A 20,061-nucleotide genomic window follows, 5' to 3' on the forward strand; every position below is an offset into this window, starting at 1 on the left:
GGGGGTGGGGGGGGGGGGGGGTGGGGGGGGGGGGGGGTGGGGGGGGGGGGGGGTGGGGGGGGGGGGGGGTGGGGGGGGGGGGGGGTGGGGGGGGGGGGGGGTGGGGGGGGGGGGGGGTGGGGGGGGGGGGGGGTGGGGGGGGGGGGGGGTGGGGGGGGGGGGGGGTGGGGGGGGGGGGGGGTGGGGGGGGGGGGGGGTGGGGGGGGGGGGGGGTGGGGGGGGGGGGGGGTGGGGGGGGGGGGGGGTGGGGGGGGGGGGGGGTGGGGGGGGGGGGGGGTGGGGGGGGGGGGGGGTGGGGGGGGGGGGGGGTGGGGGGGGGGGGGGGTGGGGGGGGGGGGGGGTGGGGGGGGGGGGGGGTGGGGGGGGGGGGGGGTGGGGGGGGGGGGGGGTGGGGGGGGGGGGGGGTGGGGGGGGGGGGGGGTGGGGGGGGGGGGGGGTGGGGGGGGGGGGGGGTGGGGGGGGGGGGGGGTGGGGGGGGGGGGGGGTGGGGGGGGGGGGGGGTGGGGGGGGGGGGGGGTGGGGGGGGGGGGGGGTGGGGGGGGGGGGGGGTGGGGGGGGGGGGGGGTGGGGGGGGGGGGGGGTGGGGGGGGGGGGGGGTGGGGGGGGGGGGGGGTGGGGGGGGGGGGGGGTGGGGGGGGGGGGGGGTGGGGGGGGGGGGGGGTGGGGGGGGGGGGGGGTGGGGGGGGGGGGGGGTGGGGGGGGGGGGGGGTGGGGGGGGGGGGGGGTGGGGGGGGGGGGGGGTGGGGGGGGGGGGGGGTGGGGGGGGGGGGGGGTGGGGGGGGGGGGGGGTGGGGGGGGGGGGGGGTGGGGGGGGGGGGGGGTGGGGGGGGGGGGGGGTGGGGGGGGGGGGGGGTGGGGGGGGGGGGGGGTGGGGGGGGGGGGGGGTGGGGGGGGGGGGGGGTGGGGGGGGGGGGGGGTGGGGGGGGGGGGGGGTGGGGGGGGGGGGGGGTGGGGGGGGGGGGGGGTGGGGGGGGGGGGGGGTGGGGGGGGGGGGGGGTGGGGGGGGGGGGGGGTGGGGGGGGGGGGGGGTGGGGGGGGGGGGGGGTGGGGGGGGGGGGGGGTGGGGGGGGGGGGGGGTGGGGGGGGGGGGGGGTGGGGGGGGGGGGGGGTGGGGGGGGGGGGGGGTGGGGGGGGGGGGGGGTGGGGGGGGGGGGGGGTGGGGGGGGGGGGGGGTGGGGGGGGGGGGGGGTGGGGGGGGGGGGGGGTGGGGGGGGGGGGGGGTGGGGGGGGGGGGGGGTGGGGGGGGGGGGGGGTGGGGGGGGGGGGGGGTGGGGGGGGGGGGGGGTGGGGGGGGGGGGGGGTGGGGGGGGGGGGGGGTGGGGGGGGGGGGGGGTGGGGGGGGGGGGGGGTGGGGGGGGGGGGGGGTGGGGGGGGGGGGGGGTGGGGGGGGGGGGGGGTGGGGGGGGGGGGGGGTGGGGGGGGGGGGGGGTGGGGGGGGGGGGGGGTGGGGGGGGGGGGGGGTGGGGGGGGGGGGGGGTGGGGGGGGGGGGGGGTGGGGGGGGGGGGGGGTGGGGGGGGGGGGGGGTGGGGGGGGGGGGGGGTGGGGGGGGGGGGGGGTGGGGGGGGGGGGGGGTGGGGGGGGGGGGGGGTGGGGGGGGGGGGGGGTGGGGGGGGGGGGGGGTGGGGGGGGGGGGGGGTGGGGGGGGGGGGGGGTGGGGGGGGGGGGGGGTGGGGGGGGGGGGGGGTGGGGGGGGGGGGGGGTGGGGGGGGGGGGGGGTGGGGGGGGGGGGGGGTGGGGGGGGGGGGGGGTGGGGGGGGGGGGGGGTGGGGGGGGGGGGGGGTGGGGGGGGGGGGGGGTGGGGGGGGGGGGGGGTGGGGGGGGGGGGGGGTGGGGGGGGGGGGGGGTGGGGGGGGGGGGGGGTGGGGGGGGGGGGGGGTGGGGGGGGGGGGGGGTGGGGGGGGGGGGGGGTGGGGGGGGGGGGGGGTGGGGGGGGGGGGGGGTGGGGGGGGGGGGGGGTGGGGGGGGGGGGGGGTGGGGGGGGGGGGGGGTGGGGGGGGGGGGGGGTGGGGGGGGGGGGGGGTGGGGGGGGGGGGGGGTGGGGGGGGGGGGGGGTGGGGGGGGGGGGGGGTGGGGGGGGGGGGGGGTGGGGGGGGGGGGGGGTGGGGGGGGGGGGGGGTGGGGGGGGGGGGGGGTGGGGGGGGGGGGGGGTGGGGGGGGGGGGGGGTGGGGGGGGGGGGGGGTGGGGGGGGGGGGGGGTGGGGGGGGGGGGGGGTGGGGGGGGGGGGGGGTGGGGGGGGGGGGGGGTGGGGGGGGGGGGGGGTGGGGGGGGGGGGGGGTGGGGGGGGGGGGGGGTGGGGGGGGGGGGGGGTGGGGGGGGGGGGGGGTGGGGGGGGGGGGGGGTGGGGGGGGGGGGGGGTGGGGGGGGGGGGGGGTGGGGGGGGGGGGGGGTGGGGGGGGGGGGGGGTGGGGGGGGGGGGGGGTGGGGGGGGGGGGGGGTGGGGGGGGGGGGGGGTGGGGGGGGGGGGGGGTGGGGGGGGGGGGGGGTGGGGGGGGGGGGGGGTGGGGGGGGGGGGGGGTGGGGGGGGGGGGGGGTGGGGGGGGGGGGGGGTGGGGGGGGGGGGGGGTGGGGGGGGGGGGGGGTGGGGGGGGGGGGGGGTGGGGGGGGGGGGGGGTGGGGGGGGGGGGGGGTGGGGGGGGGGGGGGGTGGGGGGGGGGGGGGGTGGGGGGGGGGGGGGGTGGGGGGGGGGGGGGGTGGGGGGGGGGGGGGGTGGGGGGGGGGGGGGGTGGGGGGGGGGGGGGGTGGGGGGGGGGGGGGGTGGGGGGGGGGGGGGGTGGGGGGGGGGGGGGGTGGGGGGGGGGGGGGGTGGGGGGGGGGGGGGGTGGGGGGGGGGGGGGGTGGGGGGGGGGGGGGGTGGGGGGGGGGGGGGGTGGGGGGGGGGGGGGGTGGGGGGGGGGGGGGGTGGGGGGGGGGGGGGGTGGGGGGGGGGGGGGGTGGGGGGGGGGGGGGGTGGGGGGGGGGGGGGGTGGGGGGGGGGGGGGGTGGGGGGGGGGGGGGGTGGGGGGGGGGGGGGGTGGGGGGGGGGGGGGGTGGGGGGGGGGGGGGGTGGGGGGGGGGGGGGGTGGGGGGGGGGGGGGGTGGGGGGGGGGGGGGGTGGGGGGGGGGGGGGGTGGGGGGGGGGGGGGGTGGGGGGGGGGGGGGGTGGGGGGGGGGGGGGGTGGGGGGGGGGGGGGGTGGGGGGGGGGGGGGGTGGGGGGGGGGGGGGGTGGGGGGGGGGGGGGGTGGGGGGGGGGGGGGGTGGGGGGGGGGGGGGGTGGGGGGGGGGGGGGGTGGGGGGGGGGGGGGGTGGGGGGGGGGGGGGGTGGGGGGGGGGGGGGGTGGGGGGGGGGGGGGGTGGGGGGGGGGGGGGGTGGGGGGGGGGGGGGGTGGGGGGGGGGGGGGGTGGGGGGGGGGGGGGGTGGGGGGGGGGGGGGGTGGGGGGGGGGGGGGGTGGGGGGGGGGGGGGGTGGGGGGGGGGGGGGGTGGGGGGGGGACAATTCCCATCAGCCCCTACCAGCATGGCCAATTGGCCATGCTGACAGAGGCTGATGGGAATTGTAGTTCCTGAACATCTGGAGAGCCGCAGGTTCCCTACCCCTGTTCTAAGGGCATACCAAGGCCTCAGGCCACAGACAGGCTGCACGAACATTCTAAGGGTGACAGTTAAACACAGCCAGCTTCATGGCCTGGTGCGCCACGAAAAAGACATTTTCCCTGGCTCAGGTATGGACTTTCAGCGATTTGAAGGTCCGATTACCTGCCTGCAACAGGGAGGGACGTCCTGTGAAAATTTGGGGGCGATCCATCCAGCAGCTTCTGAGGGAGACCATCAGGGACAAACACACGTTTAGATTTTTATATATATAGATTGTAGTGCAATCAATATTTCTAATTCTGAACATGGACTTCTGTGGATATTTAAATCAGGAGAATGAACCATGGTAGATCTTTCTGCAAACCTGACAAAAACCTCAGGTTTGCAGAGAAACCTGAAACCATATAAGAACACATGGTGGGCATGGGAGGAGTTAACCCCTCAAAAACTAACAGCAGTGCCTGCACCTCTAAGAATGAATGCCCTCTCAATGGCTGCTCAGTGACCATTGTTTGGCAACCACAATAATATTACCAGCCTTCAAGCCTGGGTTTCTGTCAGAATGATGGTGAAAGGCCCTTTTCTGAGCTATTTTGCTTTTTAGGAAAATTAGGGCCAGGTCTGCCAACAACTTCAGGGTTTCTTGCTATCATAACAGCAGCTGCCCAAGAAGCCAATGCATTGCAGTGATTAGAGTGGCAGATTAGGATTTGGTAGATCCAGGTTTGGATCTCCTTCCTGCCATGGAAGCTTCCTGGGTAACCTCGGGCCACTCACATACTCTCAGCTAGCCTACCTCATAAGGCTGCTGTGAGGATAAAATGACTGACTTATAAATATAACCTAAGATGTGCTTGAGGGTTCCCCACTGAGCAACCGGGCCACAGTCAGTGGCTGGCAACTGGTACTGTGCAACTGAGCCAGATTTCTTCCTGGGGGTAAACTGACAGGGGGAGGGAAAGAGGGAAGGCTAAAAAGGGGGGTGGGTGGGCAGATAAAGGTAGGTTTACTGGTAGGTGGGGAAGACAGAGGGAAGTGGAAATGAGAAGAGGCAATAGGGACTTGCAGGAAAAGGAAAAAGGAAGGACAAACAGATTTTCCCACAAATCCTTGCTTTTGTCCTATATAAGGATGACCCTTAAAATATAATGTTGTTAACTTAATTGCTTCAACATTTCCAGCACTCAGCAGGCAAGTTATATGCTGATGAAATAGAACAGATAGATTTAAATAGAATCCAAAAGCAGTTAATAGGTTTCTAGATGGATGCAAAAGAAGAGACACCTATAATTCTCCTTGTTCTCATTTAGTGGATTACTTTCCTGCAAAGAACAGACCATTAATAGAAATGCTAGATTGTGTTACCATTTATGCTAAATGCTTTCAAAATCTCCCGCAGCTTAATTATACTGAATTCCTGGCAGCTGAATTCTTAGGTGACATGGAAAAACTACATCATCTATCTCTTAAAGCTTTCAGGATACTTTAGAATTTATTCATTTGATAAGCCAAAATATACAGCAAATTTTTATATCGTCCCCTTCTCCTGTAATTTCTAGTTTCCCTCACCAAACAATTAAGAAAATGTTGTACAGAGTTCAGGAGACAGCTATACAGCCATATTCTTTATTGAAGGATTTTTTAGCACATTAACTTTCAGAGATGTAAGAAGTAAAATATTTAAAACATAGGGAAAACTATCAGATTAAAAAATTACATAATTACGAATTTTAACAACCACATAAACTCAGGAGTAACTATAATTTCAAAATATGATTTAGAGCATTAAGTGACCATTATCATTTCCTGTGTCTTCAGAACAAACCATAGGTCAAAACAGGGCAGACTAGCCATTATGGCTACAGTGACAAGTCCTGTTAGGCTGATGGCCTGGGGCAGCCCCGCTTGAGACAAGGGTGATTTCCTCACTGGCAATTAATCCTGGGATAGTCACCCGAAATATCCAGGTTCCCTCAAGATCTCCTCACAGCCGAACTTTGGAAGACAGATTAGTCCCACATTCCGGCGCTCTTCCCCCTTATTACGGGATTTTCCTGGACCTGCTTGTATATGTACCTTTTTGAAAAAAACACTCCAGTGGGAGCTAATAGGAGATGAGGACTACATATTTGAGGGTCCATGATGGCATTTTTACTGATGATGGTATTTTTACTCCTTTTTTCCAACAAAGCTTTCCTCTGTCGCATCCCCTTAAGTCACTTTTTCTCACTTGACACAAAGACATGAATGTTGGTTGTGGGAAAAGCAGTAGGACAGAAAGCAATTGAGTCTTCTGTCCTGTCCATTGCTTCTCTGAGGCAAACAACTCTCTTCTTTCCCCCATAACAGTGGGTAAAGTAGCAACTGAGCTTCCCATGTCCACATTTCCTACCAACTACACTATCATCTCAGAAGAGTCCAGTGCATGGTTTCATCAGTTTCTCTACTTATCCCAAGGGCTCAAAAGGCTAGGAAGATGTTATGCTAAATATTGTCAGTAGACCTGCCCTCCTTCTCCCAACCAGTGTTATAAAAATGTATTTGAACTGAACCACAAGTGGTAGGCCTTGCTATCACAGCAATATTGGTGGTTGTGGAAGCAGAAGAAAGAAACAGTGAAAAAACGCCCCATTGTACATGGAACACTTACCTTCAGGGCTCTTCACAGCACAGTTGGCTTGTAGTGGGGTCTCCTCACATTTCTCTGTTTACACACGAGAAAGACAGCCTGCAGGGCAGTTTGTCGGCTGAACTCTGCTGGACCTCTGTTTCTCCTGGTTCACCTAACTCTACCCATCAACAGCCTTTAAAGGCACAGATCTCATCTCAGTCAGTAGACCCAAGACTAGAGCTGATACTATCTATCTCCCCTTTCTTCCCCTCCTCTCTTTCTCTCCCTTGCTGCTGCTGTCACAAGAGAAGAGAAAGAATTGTTTTTAAATAGAAGCTCGTTGGAAATAAAGTTTTAAAAAGCCCTCCCAATCATGGGGTGGGAGGAAGTAGAGCAGGGGAAAATAGGGTGGAGCCAAAAAGAGCCCCTGCTTGTACTGCTCTTTGCAATTTTGTACTGTTCTTTGTTATTATGACATCGATATGAACATTTAGGGAAGCAGGAAGGAGCTGGCAACATGGAAGTGTATAGGCAGGGGGCAAGGAAGAAAGCATGGAAAAACTGGCAGAGGGGAGATATCCACGGAAAAGCTATTCACCAGTAAATCTGTCTGCTCTGCTAGCAAAGCAAATTAAAAGTCACTTTAGAAGTAGTCTCGCTTAAGCAGAGAGAATATAAAGTGAAAGTAGGGCTCCAAAAATAGATCTGTACAAGAAATCTGTACAAGAAATCATGACAGACATTCGCCCCTTTTGTGCACCAGACACCTTGTGCATAATTGACCAAACTGAAGTTATTTCAGTCCAGTTCCAGCTAATCAACCATATGGATAATCGTACCCTCTTCTCTCAAAATGTACTCTCATAATTAGTCTTTGACTTTATGACTACAAATGGGAAAGTTATTTACTGGTTCTTCTGCTAATATGAGCTTTATTTGTAACAGAGAAAAGGACAGAATTGCAAAAGGTCTGTTCTTTAAAATGTCGGGTCAGACAAGATTACAATTGCAAGCTAACACATGTAGGCATAAGCCAAAATCTAAAGCAACAGAAACAAATTGTGCTCCAGGGATTTATTTGTGTGTGTGAAAGGTTTGGTTGCAATTGTTCACTATGCCAACCACACATTCATGGAAGTTGTGCTCAGCTTCTTGTGGTGGTGTAGCAATTGTTGCCATTTTGCTTTGTTATAGAACATGTCCAGCTTACCTTTGCTAGATCCAAAATGGTCTGTCAGATTTTACAAAAACTTGCTAAGGGATTTGGGTAAAATTGGGGGAAAGCGTCATCAGTTAGTGCTGGTCTCTGAAATGGTGTGATAAAGAATTTCCACCCTAAGCAGTGAGAAGGAAAGAACTAATACCCTTAAATGGAGGATATTATGTGAAAGCAGTAAAGTAACAAGAGCTGTTTCTGAAAGATTTTCTCAACAGAACAGACAGCTTTGGGGGAGGGATGCGGAGATTTATATTGAGAAGATAGTATTGGGGAAAAGTTTTCATTACCCTTCCCCAAAGCTCCCAAATCACACACCCCAGGCAGATACTTTAAAAAGAAATTGTAAAAGACATAATGAAGACCTCCAACATCTCCTTTAATTTGACCCCCAGACTTTGCATCTAAAGATCTCAAGGATGCTACCATGTGTGAAACACTTGGGAAACACTTGGGCTAGTCACAGTTCTTTTAGAATTCCCTTGACCCCACCTACTTCACAAGGTGTCTGTTGTAGGAAGAGGAAGGGAAGGAGTTTGTAAGCCGCTTTGAGACTCCTGACAGGAGAGAAAAGCAAGGTATAAATCCAAACACTCTTTCTGTTATCTTCTAGAATCACAGAAGTCACATAAGAGATATCCACTTGTTCACTGGTACTTGCATTATTCTAACACAATTTCAATAGATACTCTCTAGCTGCTCCAAAAATATTATTATTTTACAGAAAACAAAGACGACCTCTGCAGCTTATCTGTAAGTATATGCTAGTGACACGGTTGCCTGGTCAGCGCAAGACCGACTTCCTCTGTGTGCACATAGGAAAAATGCTTTTGCTGTGATCAAAAACAGGAAGTCCCCAGCCCTAGGAGAACTAAAACTGAACTGGCTGAGAAGCAAACTAACTTTTGACCTAAGATAAAGCCTTCATTGACTGCCAAAGGAAACAAACAGCAGGAGTGTATGGAGTAATAACCATTTGGCTGCAGCAGAGAGGAAACAGGTTTTTAGTTCCATCTTCTTGAAGCTAGAAAATGCCCTAACAAAATAGAAAGTATTGGTTGCAAAATGACACACATCAAGGAACCCTACGATTATTGTGTCAACAATTGCTATGTAGCTTTTCTCTCTTTTTGTGACCACAAAATGTGCTTTGTATCTAAGTAAGTTAGAAAAGCATTTAAATGTAATTGGTACCCTTGCCAAACCACATAAAAATGCAATCCAGGTTGCTTCAACATGGATGTTTTTGCTTCAGTTGTGCATCTAACTGGAGAATTCACACTATGTTGGCTCCCAATCACCCACTTTTTGTATTTTCTCCCACTTCACTGCAAGCTTGCCAAAACTGGTTTGTTGCAAACTTGGAAAAAATTGGAGTCAAAGTGCCTTTGCATGCTGTGTGGACGCATTTTGTCAGCCCCAACCATACTGGTGCCATTTTTCTTGGCTCAGTTCCCTGTACCACCAGAGGGCCTTTACAGGCTTCTCTAAAATGTCAATTACCAATTGTACGCTTTACTGATATGTCAATTACAGTTTATAAATTAAAATTTGTAGCTTGATAATTGACAAAATTTGTAGCTTGATAATTGACGTAGCTTACTGGTGCGTCTGTTATCATTTTTAAAAGCTCAAAAAAGTTCTCCTTTGGAATGGGGGGTGGCAGCTGCAGGAGGCTTGGGCAAGGAAAGTACAAGGAAAACGGCTGTGTGGATGTTCTATTGCTGCTGCAAGTGCTTCTTCAGAAGGAACGTGAAAAATGATTGCTATGTGGATGCAACCTCAGACACAAACCCATGGTAGTTAACAGTTTATGTTAAAAAAAATAAAAAACAGAGACTATCTTAATTTAGGGAAGTCCTGCCTTAAGAACCAGTGTGGTGTAGTATTCAAATACTGGACTATGATTAAGGAGATCCAAGATCAAAGAAGCACTTTGCACAAAGTACTAAAGTACAAAAAGGGCTATCCAAAGTTGTTGTTGCTGTTGCTGCGGCTGCTGTTGCTGCTGTTGCTGTACCGCCCAATCCCCAAAGGCCTCTGTATGGTGTACAGCAACAAAGTCAAATTCAGTACAACAGTAAATTAAATACAAAGTATAAATTACTAATATAAATATTAAAATCCCTTAAAATCACAAGCAGCAGCATCATTAACCCACATTAATCAATTAATTAATTAATTCAATTTAAATAAACTGAATGTAATTTATGGCATCCGATCCAAAGGCCAGGAGGGGGCCAGCAGTACCAAGATGGTAAAAGTATAATACAAAGGCACTGCTGGAGATGGTAAAAAAGTGCAGTACCGGGCATCAGGAGGGGGCAGGCAATCCACGGCCAGCCTCCCCAAAAGCCTGGTGGAACAACTCAGTTTTACAGGCCCTGCAGAACTCACCAAGGTATATTGTAATAGAGGTATATTGTAAACTATAAATTGAAGACAGGCACCTAAACCCATAATATGAGAAAAATGTGTAACAAGCATATAATTATAAACAATGTTCAATATATCAAAAAAGTAGAAAATTGAGTATAAATGTGCAATGCATCACCAAAGTGTGGAAAAGGACTTAATATACAAGACAAACAGATTGCCAGCCAAACTCTGTTTTAAGTGAATGTTAACATCCCCAAGTGCCCAAATGGCTTAGGACAGGACAATACGCAAATGACCACAGGAAAAACATAATTGGAAAATACAATTCAAAAGATCTCCCAGCTGCAGGGAATACAAAAATATGGAGGTGAACTGCTTGGGAACACTATACCTCGATATATATCCTTGCGTTTTTGTTTTTCAAGGTTTCATTGCTTGGGATAGGAAACAACACACTCATCCAAAAGACTGTGGGAATAAACATTTACTTGGCACTATGCTCAAGATGATCACTGTGGCTGAAACCAGTCAGCATGGTTGCCGCAGCACTGCACGAACTGCAGCTTCAAAGTCAAATGCCATCGAAAGCACATCATAGCAATTCAATATAGGTATGATCAAAACATGGATAATCATGACCAAATCCTGACTATTAAGAAAGTACTGCAGCTGATTAAGACCACTGTGTAACCCCAAAAGAAATCTGTGTCCAAATCTAAAGTTCGGGATCCAATAGCGATGCCGTTCCTTCATGGAAAATACAACCTCACCAAGTTGGATTGAAGCGCTGAATCCATATCAGCACCTCTCTCTCTTAGCTGTATAGTTTGGCCCTTTATGATTTTAAAACATGAAGTAACATAAACAGGAGAGGGCGTGTTGAGAGTATGGCCAATAGTCAAACACAGGAAAAAAAGCAGTTAAAAATGTTAAATTTGGGTGGATTGGCTATATCTGCGGAGATTTATACATGTAGCATAATGGTCAGAATGCTATCCTAGGATCTGGAAACCTGTATTCCAACCTCCAGTAGCCTTGAAGGCCATGGGAGGCCTGCAGGTAGTCTTGCGTGCTCAGCCTAGCCTACTTCACAGGAGATGTTGGGAATGTAAAGTAAAACCATGTATGCTGCCCTGCGTTCCTTGAAGGAAGGGAAGAACAGCTACATTATTCAATTAAAAATAATTAAATGAACTTATCCAACTTAGACTCCTTAAAAAAACATGGTCTCTCTACCTCTCTCTAACAACTACCTCTCTCTAACACTAACATGGTCTCTCTACCTCTCTCTAAGCATTTCACAATGAACCTGTTTCTTCTTCATAGTCAGAACTTAAGTCCCTGAAATGTAATCTTAATTAATCCAGTTCTACACTCAAATGGCTGATCCTTGTGGCTCTGCATGTACACTTAGGAATTCACAGGAGGATCTAATTATACAAACCCATCCATTGGCATGTTTGGAAAAGTACTCAGCCACCACACAAATCATGTGTTCACTCCTAAAACTGCTTTTGCTTGGCCTCTCTAAAGATCTTAATTGAGTACTGACACTTCAACCCTAAAAAAAGTGCTCCCCCTGCTGCAAGAGATAAATGTTAACTTCAGCCATCTAAACTGCACCAGGTATCAGAAACTACCTTTAGCCAACTGGAATGCCAAATTCAAGTTTGTTGGAGCAGACTTTAACCAAGAACAACTGATTAGCTTAATGGGAAGAATGCTATCATTTAGATAATATTTGAAATATACTTGTTTGAGAGATAGCAGTATCTTTTTAAATGGGTGAACAGCATGGGTTGCAGGCAGCACTCCGAGGGGTAATAAATCAAATCTACAAATGACATCTTCAGTCTCTCTCTCTCTTAACTAAGCATGCCAGGTATCAAATACAAAGCTTCATATACTGAAAATATACATCCTTTAAAAGGAAATGTGGCACATGCTTGAAAACACCCCCTTTTTTCCATATACCTGCCAACTTTGTGAAGTCTAGAAAAGAAAGGTTCATGTTTCCCCAACAGATATGGAAACCATCCTTGAGGGATGCTTTTAGGACATAAGATCAGAATAGTCTATATAATCTTCCTCTGGCGTGAGTTTTAGAAGCCTTTAATCAATTGAAGAGTTATTTTCTGGAAACTTATTTGCTTTGACATGGCATCGTCAGTTATTGGGGAGTAAACAGATTAATCATGTGTTGTTTTTTTTACCAAGTTTAGTTTTTAGGATGAAACTGCCCATAACAAAAGCAGAATTGTAGGCTAGGTCTGCTTTTACATGAAGGTTTGGGTCAGAGGAGGGTTTTTAGAACATTTTTGGAAGAGGCTTTTTAGAGCATTCACACAATGTTGCTTCTAACTTTCTCCTATTTTCCTCCATTTTACTGTGATTTTTCCCCAATCTGGTTTCATACAATCATTTATGAAATACTACAAAGGCAGTTTATATGCCATGTAGATAGAAGGTTGCATTTTTGCAGGTCTTGTCACATATCAGCACTATTTTCCTTGCCTTAGCTGCTCTTGCAATTGCCCTTTTTCTCACTACTATAGGGCTTTTTCTCAAAATTAGCAATTGGCATATTGTGGGGAGGGGGAACTATAGAGGGCTGAGACGAGGAAAGCGAAGGGGAAACTGCCATGTGAATGTTCCACTGCAATATCCAGAATCATTGCATTGTGGTAGAAGCAGTAGGTGGTTACCTGGTGCCTTTTGAGACAACTGCAGACCCTCAGGAGTACTCCTTGATCTCTACTTGCCAATGGTCTATCCTGGCCCTGTGTTTCCTGTACTAAACATCAAAAGCTGAGTGTACTGCTAATCATCATCTCACTGAAGCATTCCAGTCCCACCCCCTCTTCCTGCCCAGTTTCCTTGGAAGACACCTGGAGAGGAAGAGAGATCCTGATCAGACAGCACAAGCAGGACTCTCTGTCACTGTGGCATATCTGCCCTGTTCACCTTTTTTCCAGAGAAGCTGGTGTGCAGATTGGACTAGTAGGGTGGGCAAATATGTGAGAAATTCTCCTTCTTGTTATGGTCTTATTGCCATTCCTTTGCTGCTCCCCATTTAGGCTGCATAAAGTAATGGAGCAGAGACTGCTCAAATTGATCTCTACAAAGAATACATGAACATTTTGTATTCACACCCCTGAAATTCCCAAGCATTGTATAATGACCCACACCACAGCAACACAAAATTCCCACCATCACAAGACAGTTAGATTTATAGTTTCTAGTCTTCTGTGGTTAGGGGCACACCCAAAGGCATTTTGATTTTTGTTTAAAATAGCAACTGCCCAAACCAAACCACAAGGCAAACTGATCCTTAGTTTCTAAGGCAGTTTGCCATGTGGCTCAGAAGCATACTAAGAAGAAAAGTGAAGACTCACTAGGAAAAAGAAGCTAGACTAATTATACTACTCAAGATTTATATTAAGAATTTGGAGCTGTTTGACATGACAAAAACAGAGGAAACAGGAAGTGCAAGTGTATTACACTTCCTGTTCATCCATACCTTAGTACACACACACAAACACCACATACCAGCTAATGATAGCCCTATTAATGTATCTGATGAAGTAAACTCTGACTTGCAAACAGTTAAGGTAGAATAACTTTTGTCACTCTTTAAAGATGTTTCTGGATCCTGTTACAGTAGATTAACTACTCTGTTTAGAACAGTGGTGGCAAACCTTTGGTACTCCAGATGCTATGGACTACAATTCCATGGCAGGGGCTGATGGGAATTGTAGTCCATAACATCTGGAGTGCCAAAGGTTCACCACCACGGGTTTAGAATGACACTAAGTCCACTGTAGCTGATGGACTCTGCTTAGGTTGATATTGATATTGTCATACAATCATCTTCTCTGAATGCAAAAGCTATCTAGATATGTTCCAGGCAAAGGAGTTAGGAGATCATAACTATTACACATTCACAAAAGATAGCATTATGTTATATCACCCATGCATCTACATAAATTGCATGTTCTATATAGCATTCTACAATGCTGAGGAACTTCAGCCGGGTTGCATTTCTATTCTAGGAAAGGGTAATAAAAAGAAATTACAAAGGAATACAATTATGAAAAAAAATCTGGAGTGGTTTCAATTTGAAAATGAGCGCTGCAATTTTAATGGATATTGTGATTTTCTAGTATTTAAATGTTACGTGCACTTTCCATAGTAGGTGTGGTGTTAATATAAGAAAGGACCTTTTAACATTTCAAAATATCACGTAGTGAACAATAATTTTAATTATACATTTTGTAAATAAAATAAAAATGTCAAAAATCAATTTATTTTAAAACTCCCAAAATAAAACAAGCTCTGACAAATCCTTTTTGATTTTCCCATTTTTGTTTAGAATATCAGACTGCAGAGGAAAGGAAAAGAATTAAACAGTGCACTGCAGGATTATTATTGAATAACATTCCCCCCTCCCCCCCCCCAAATTCACAGGAGTCATGTGTGAAACAAAATTATTTCAAAACTAAAAAACGTCTGAATCATTTTGTACTGTCAGAAGAAGGGGGCTTGTGAAAAAGCAGATGTGTCTTCACTAAGTCTCCACCAACAATATAAACACAGGATAGGAAAACACGCTTATAGTAAGCAATAAAATAAGAGCTTGTAAAAGGAGAGATTGGGCGTAGACTGCAACGGTACACATGCTTCAAATCTCAGAAACAAAGCATAAGCGGTTCATGACTTCTTAAACAGTCCTTAATTTAATCAATACGCTAAGATGTGCCTCTCTTCAAGAACCATTTGCGCTGACTTTTATCTTCAGCTCTCCCAAGGGGGGAAAAAAACTGGAATCCAAAATGACAGAAAGCCACCCCTAGAAAGAGAAGGACAGCGAGCTGCTCCTTTAAGAGAAACTCTTGCTATAATCCCAGAGGCATTCTACTTTCTCTTTGACAAAGGAAACAGTGTATAATCCTGGTGGCCAATTTGGCCGTCGCACGCAGGAATCTGAAAACAAGATTTTGTTTAACCGAATGCGGGTTAGTCCACTGAAAGCTACAAAATCACCATACACATTTGGGGGGCGGGAGGGGGGAAGGGGGGATCGTCCAAGCAGATTCCCAGAACTACTCACCACTCGCATCCTCAGAGAGAGTGGAGACTGACGTCTGGCCCATCCCTTGTCCTGGACGAGGGCTGGGGATCCAACAATCAGGCAGCCCGTCTGGTTCTTTGGTAACGTTTCCTCTCCCACCGCAGCTTCCGAGGGCTCATTTCACCTTTTCCCTGCGCTTGCCGTTGTAAGACCAGCCTCCTTACAACTTCTGCCTTCTCTTGCGCGCTAGTTGCAAGCACTCCTCCTGCTGCTGCAGCCCAACTCAGACTGTTCCTGTTTAGCTGAATGCCTGTCATTCCTCGACGCAGATTAGTAGGGACAAAGGTCACGAGGAGGGAGTCCCCAGCTGGTACCGCCACACCAAACTCCCGCTCATCACCCCATAACAGTAGCAGTTTGTAGTTTTAAGCGACTCTGCGCTCACACACAAAGAAGTCAGTGTTAAATGATCCCATAGGGCTTGAACGAGAAAGAATAAAGTACTTAGTCATAGTATTTAAACTTAACAAGGTCCTGTTTTCTTTAAGGTGCTTATCCCTATTTAGTTTCCCAACCTCAAGGGACCCAGATCTCTTTTTTTCTGATGGTGCTAGCAACAGCATAGAGATGCTCATTCCTTCCCTCTTTCCCCCTCTCTCCCTCACATACAAGGCTATATATATCTACTTTAACTATCTGTTCTTACTAATCTCTTCATGTATTAAGGGCATTTTCATTGATCAGATCATGCACCTTTTCATGAATGGTTGTAAATCAAAACATCTGAAGATAGTTGCAAAAAGAGCAGTTCCAAGCCTTTCCCCTGAAGAGGTAAACATCTGTCCATCAGTTGCCTAACAGATTAGCAGACATAAATGCTGGATGTCAAGACTAACACCTACAGCATGCTCTAATTATTGGTATTGTAACAATTCATGTTCTCTGAGAGGTCTTACTGAATATTGATTCTTGTTTTCACCTATGGCTGAAAGTTAATAAAAATAAATAAAAAAGCAGGCAAAATCTGAAATTAAGTATACAGCTACTTTCAGAGACATAGACAAGAAAAATCTGATGATAAGCTCAGAGTAGGTTTTGCCCCTTAACAAAATCAAATGTGAATAATTATTTGTGCCTTGTACAGTTTACTTCTGGACTTCCTTGTTTACTACTACTAAACAGCTGTCCGTGAACAAAGGAAGTATCAATTCACAGACTCCAGTACAATTTGTTTACTGAGTCAGAGAGGAAATATGATAGATTTTTTTCCTGACAAAGAGAATAAACAAAGCTCAGCCTTTTCAAGTTTTTTTAAATTGCTGCTAAAATGTGCAGTGTCCACAAGCTGATTGAGCTACAGCCACAAATTTACAAGTGACCCTGAAAATAATTTTAAAGTCAAAATGATTGTATCTGGAATAGCTATCCCTACTTTATCAGAGATGCCCTTCATTTTAAAAAGTCACAGTGCCACTGGAATTGGCATTGTTGCCAATCAGCCTCATCCAACAGACTGGGCGCCTGGCAATAGTATGGCGCCACAGCCACGGAGGCCCGCCACTCCCATTGAGGCTCCCTGGAGGTGTGGGGAGGCTTGAAAGGCTAAAAAGCTTCCCTGCTGCCAGGAAGCCCCCTTGGGTCCCTGGTGCAATGCAGGCAATGGCTAGGAGAAAGTTGACTAGTGCCAGCTGTTCCTCCAGCCACACCTGCAGACTGCCCTTGCTGTGCCAGCAGCAGCGGAAGAGCAGGATGCTGGCACTGTGTCCCACCACTGGGGAAGGCTGTGGGGGCTGCATACCAGCAGATTCACTTTTCTGCCAGGGCAAGTGCTCTGCTCCCACCAACAGATTCAAACACACACACACACCCCTTTGGATGGAGGTAAAAGAAGTCTATATCCAGGCTCCACCATTCATGTGGTAAGTTTATGAGATGAAACAGCCGGCCTATGATCACATATCACTGCCCCCTTTACTTGGGCAGACACTTTATCTACAATACTTGCACTGAGTTGTTGCATTTATAATGATACTTTCACATCTAAGACATCAAAATGCAAACTATGTATACCTTTGTGGAAGATCAGCATAAATGTTCTTTCGCTTACACAAAATCTCCAAAGTGTTTTAGATCTTATGTAGTAAAGAAAAACTTCAGCTTTCATGTGCCTATGTATGTAAGATTGCACAACTCTAATTTAAATTACTGTTGGCCTTCCTAGAACACTTCTAAGGTTTTATGGGAAGTTTAAACAGTTTCTATTCACACTAAAAATAACCTTGTAAGGAGAAAAATACTTTGACGGAGTCTTATTACAATTTTAGCCTATCCTTCCTCCAAGGAGTTTTGGTATGATTTCCTCTGATTTATTCAGACATGCTCAGATATAATGATAGGTTCAGTGCCACCCAGTGAGCTTCAATTAATCGTGATTTGGACCAAAACCTCTTCAGTTCTAACCACGCAGCAGTCAGGGAAAATGAGCAAAATTTCTTGTATAGTCGTATTTCTCCTAGCCCCGCTTTCACTTTCTATTCTCCCTGCAGCAAGTGAGACCCCTTCTAGCACAAATTTAATTTTGCTTCACAGCCAGAGCAGGCAGGTTTGCCAGCAGGCACATGTTTGTTCTGGATGTCTTCCCTCTGCCCACAGCCAGCCCGCCCAGTCTCACCTTCCCACCACTCCCTCGCACTGCTTTACACACTTCCTTCTCACTCTCCTCCCTTTTACTGACTCCTCCCTGCTTCTCTAAATGGTTGTACATTGATATCAAGTGGGATCCCACCTCCCCCATTCTGTTTCTGCCCTGTATGGCAGATCAGCATAAATGATCTTTCTGCTGATGACTGGGAGGGCATTTTTAAAACTTTCTTTCAGGCTTCTGTTTTAAAAACAAGCCTGTGCCTTTAAGGCTGCTGATGGGGAGAGTTAAGAGAAACAGCAAAAAGAGCAGGTTCAGACTTCAGGAAGCAGCTATGTGGCAGACACTGGGCTGTCTGCTCACAGAGAAACCTGAGGAGAACTCACTGCAAGCTTACAACTTAGAGAAAAGTCCCAAGGTACACGTCTCCTGTGTAATCAGCCAATGTTTTTAAAATAATGAATTAATTTTTATAATGGACTGACAAAACTGACTATATACTTTGTCTTTTTTACATTTCATACCTTCTACAAGGTATGCTACATTCATTGATACAGTACAGCTACAGTTCATTGCTACAGTACAGTTTTACAGTGAGTCAATTGTTCATATAGTTCAATATTGCCTACTCTGACAGGCAGCAGCTGTCCAGTGCCTGAGGAAGAGCAAGGCCTTTCCTGCTACTCGATGAATTCACAAATTCACACATTACAGAGTGCACAAGTTGCGTATGGGATCCCTGTGTAACAATCACACATGATTTGAAGGCTCTTTACAATTCCTTTGCAAGTAATAGGGATGCCAGTGTCCAGTTGGGACCTGGGGTTCTCCCAGAATTTCAGCTCATCTCCAGACTACAGAGATCAGTTCCCCTGAAAATAGAGGGTAAGAGGGTAAACTCTGTGACACTGTATCCCACTAAGGTCCCTGTCCTTCCCAGGCTTTATCCCCAAATCTCCAGGAATGTTTAGTGGTGGAGAACCAATGTGGTGTAGTTAAGAGCAGTGGACTCTAATCCAGAGAACTCCCACTCCTCCAAATGAGCAACTGACTCTTATCTGGTGAACTGCTCTCACAAGATATCTGTTGTAAGGAGAAGAAGGGAAAGGAGTTTGAAAGCCACTTCAAGACTCCTTACAGGAGAGAAATGTGAGGTATAAATACAAACTCTTCTTCTTCCTAATCTGGAGTTGGTAACCCTACCTCACAGAGTTGTTCTGAGAATAAACTGGAGGAGAGGAGAATGATGTAAGCCCATTTGGGTCCCCATTGGGAAAAAGGCAGATGATAAATGAATGGATTAAATGAATAAACAAATACATATATTTGGCCTGTGGGGGAACAAGTGTTTGTACTGGATGTGCCAAGGGGCCATCTGCGTACAAATCATCTGCTTTACCATTATTCTACAGCCTCTTCTGGAAAATCTCCTTCCCCTCAGTTCCCCAGTTCATACATTTTCTGAACAGTTCACACAGTTTTGGAGCATATCATGAGGGGTGAGAACATGGCTTTTTAGCTCATTTTGTTGGGGCCTCCCTTAGATGTGGGAGGACTCCAATAACTTATTTATGTATTTGAAAACATGCCCATATGCAGCCTGAATAAATTAAAAAGTATTCAGCTGTTTTTCTGTAAACTGCAATTCAATGGCGATCCCTTCAAATGTATTCACTTGGACAAAAATGCCTTTTCAGAAATAATAGCAGTAGGTATAAGATGCACCCTCAAAGTCTTCTAGCACAGGCACTATCAGATGTAATGAGTCCGATTTAAGTGAGGTTTCTTTTTAACATATACATACAGATTTAAGCAAGAAGGGAATAATTTTAGAGTTTATTATATGAAACTGTTTTGCTGTCTTGCAGGTATAATCTTCTTCAACATCAATATAATCAATATTTTTCAGGTGTATTTTTCTATATTTTCTATTTATAAATTCCAGGGGGATAGCCATGTTACATTCTTGCTGCAAAAACAGAAAGCAGCTGTATGGAATCTTAGACTAACTAAATTCAATAGTGCTCTTGGGTTCCGCAAGATTACTTTTTGTTTTCAACTACCAAAGCAAACAGAAGACAAAGCAATGTGTTTCCTGTTCCAATAAAGAAAAAAAAGTATTTACTAAGAATGAATAAGAAAATAGCATTAAAATTAATTAGGCTCAATGTGGGCTCCAATCAAGCCGTGTTTTTCTAAGCGTATAAACCATTCAGGCTTTCTGTTTTTCCCCTCTTTTTTTGCACCTGTATATTTTACTTCTGTTTAATCAATTTTCTACCAGCCCACTAATCCCCAATTACCAACACTGAAAGTGTTTGAATAATTATTTTGGATACTTTCAGCATCACAACTGATTTTTAAAAACAGTGAGGTCTACTTCAGAAGAGACAAATTAACGGCTGAATCCAATACAATTTTCTCCATTGTACATTTTGAAGAGGTAGAGCAGGGAAGATGGGGCAGAGATACACAGAGAAAAGGTGAGTATATGGTAGAAAAGGCAGATTATGCAAGCCTTCTCCTTCATAACTCACCTCACACACACACAGTTTTACTTATTGGAAATT

General features: G+C 49.9%; 1 protein-coding gene across 1 annotated transcript; it reads right to left on the minus strand.

Moving 5' to 3' along the window:
• Positions 1-2,226: 2,226 nt before the first annotated feature.
• LOC125438425 (basic proline-rich protein-like) lies at positions 2,227-3,387 on the minus strand (the record flags this gene model as incomplete). Its single annotated transcript, XM_048506870.1, has 1 exon — positions 2,227-3,387. A coding segment is annotated over one exon (1,161 nt), but the record flags the coding sequence as incomplete, so codon positions are not given.
• Between the last annotated feature and the right edge of the window lie 16,674 nt (positions 3,388-20,061).

This window comes from Sphaerodactylus townsendi, linkage group LG01 (assembly GCF_021028975.2).
Source record: "Sphaerodactylus townsendi isolate TG3544 linkage group LG01, MPM_Stown_v2.3, whole genome shotgun sequence".
NCBI lineage: Eukaryota > Metazoa > Chordata > Lepidosauria > Squamata > Sphaerodactylidae > Sphaerodactylus > Sphaerodactylus townsendi.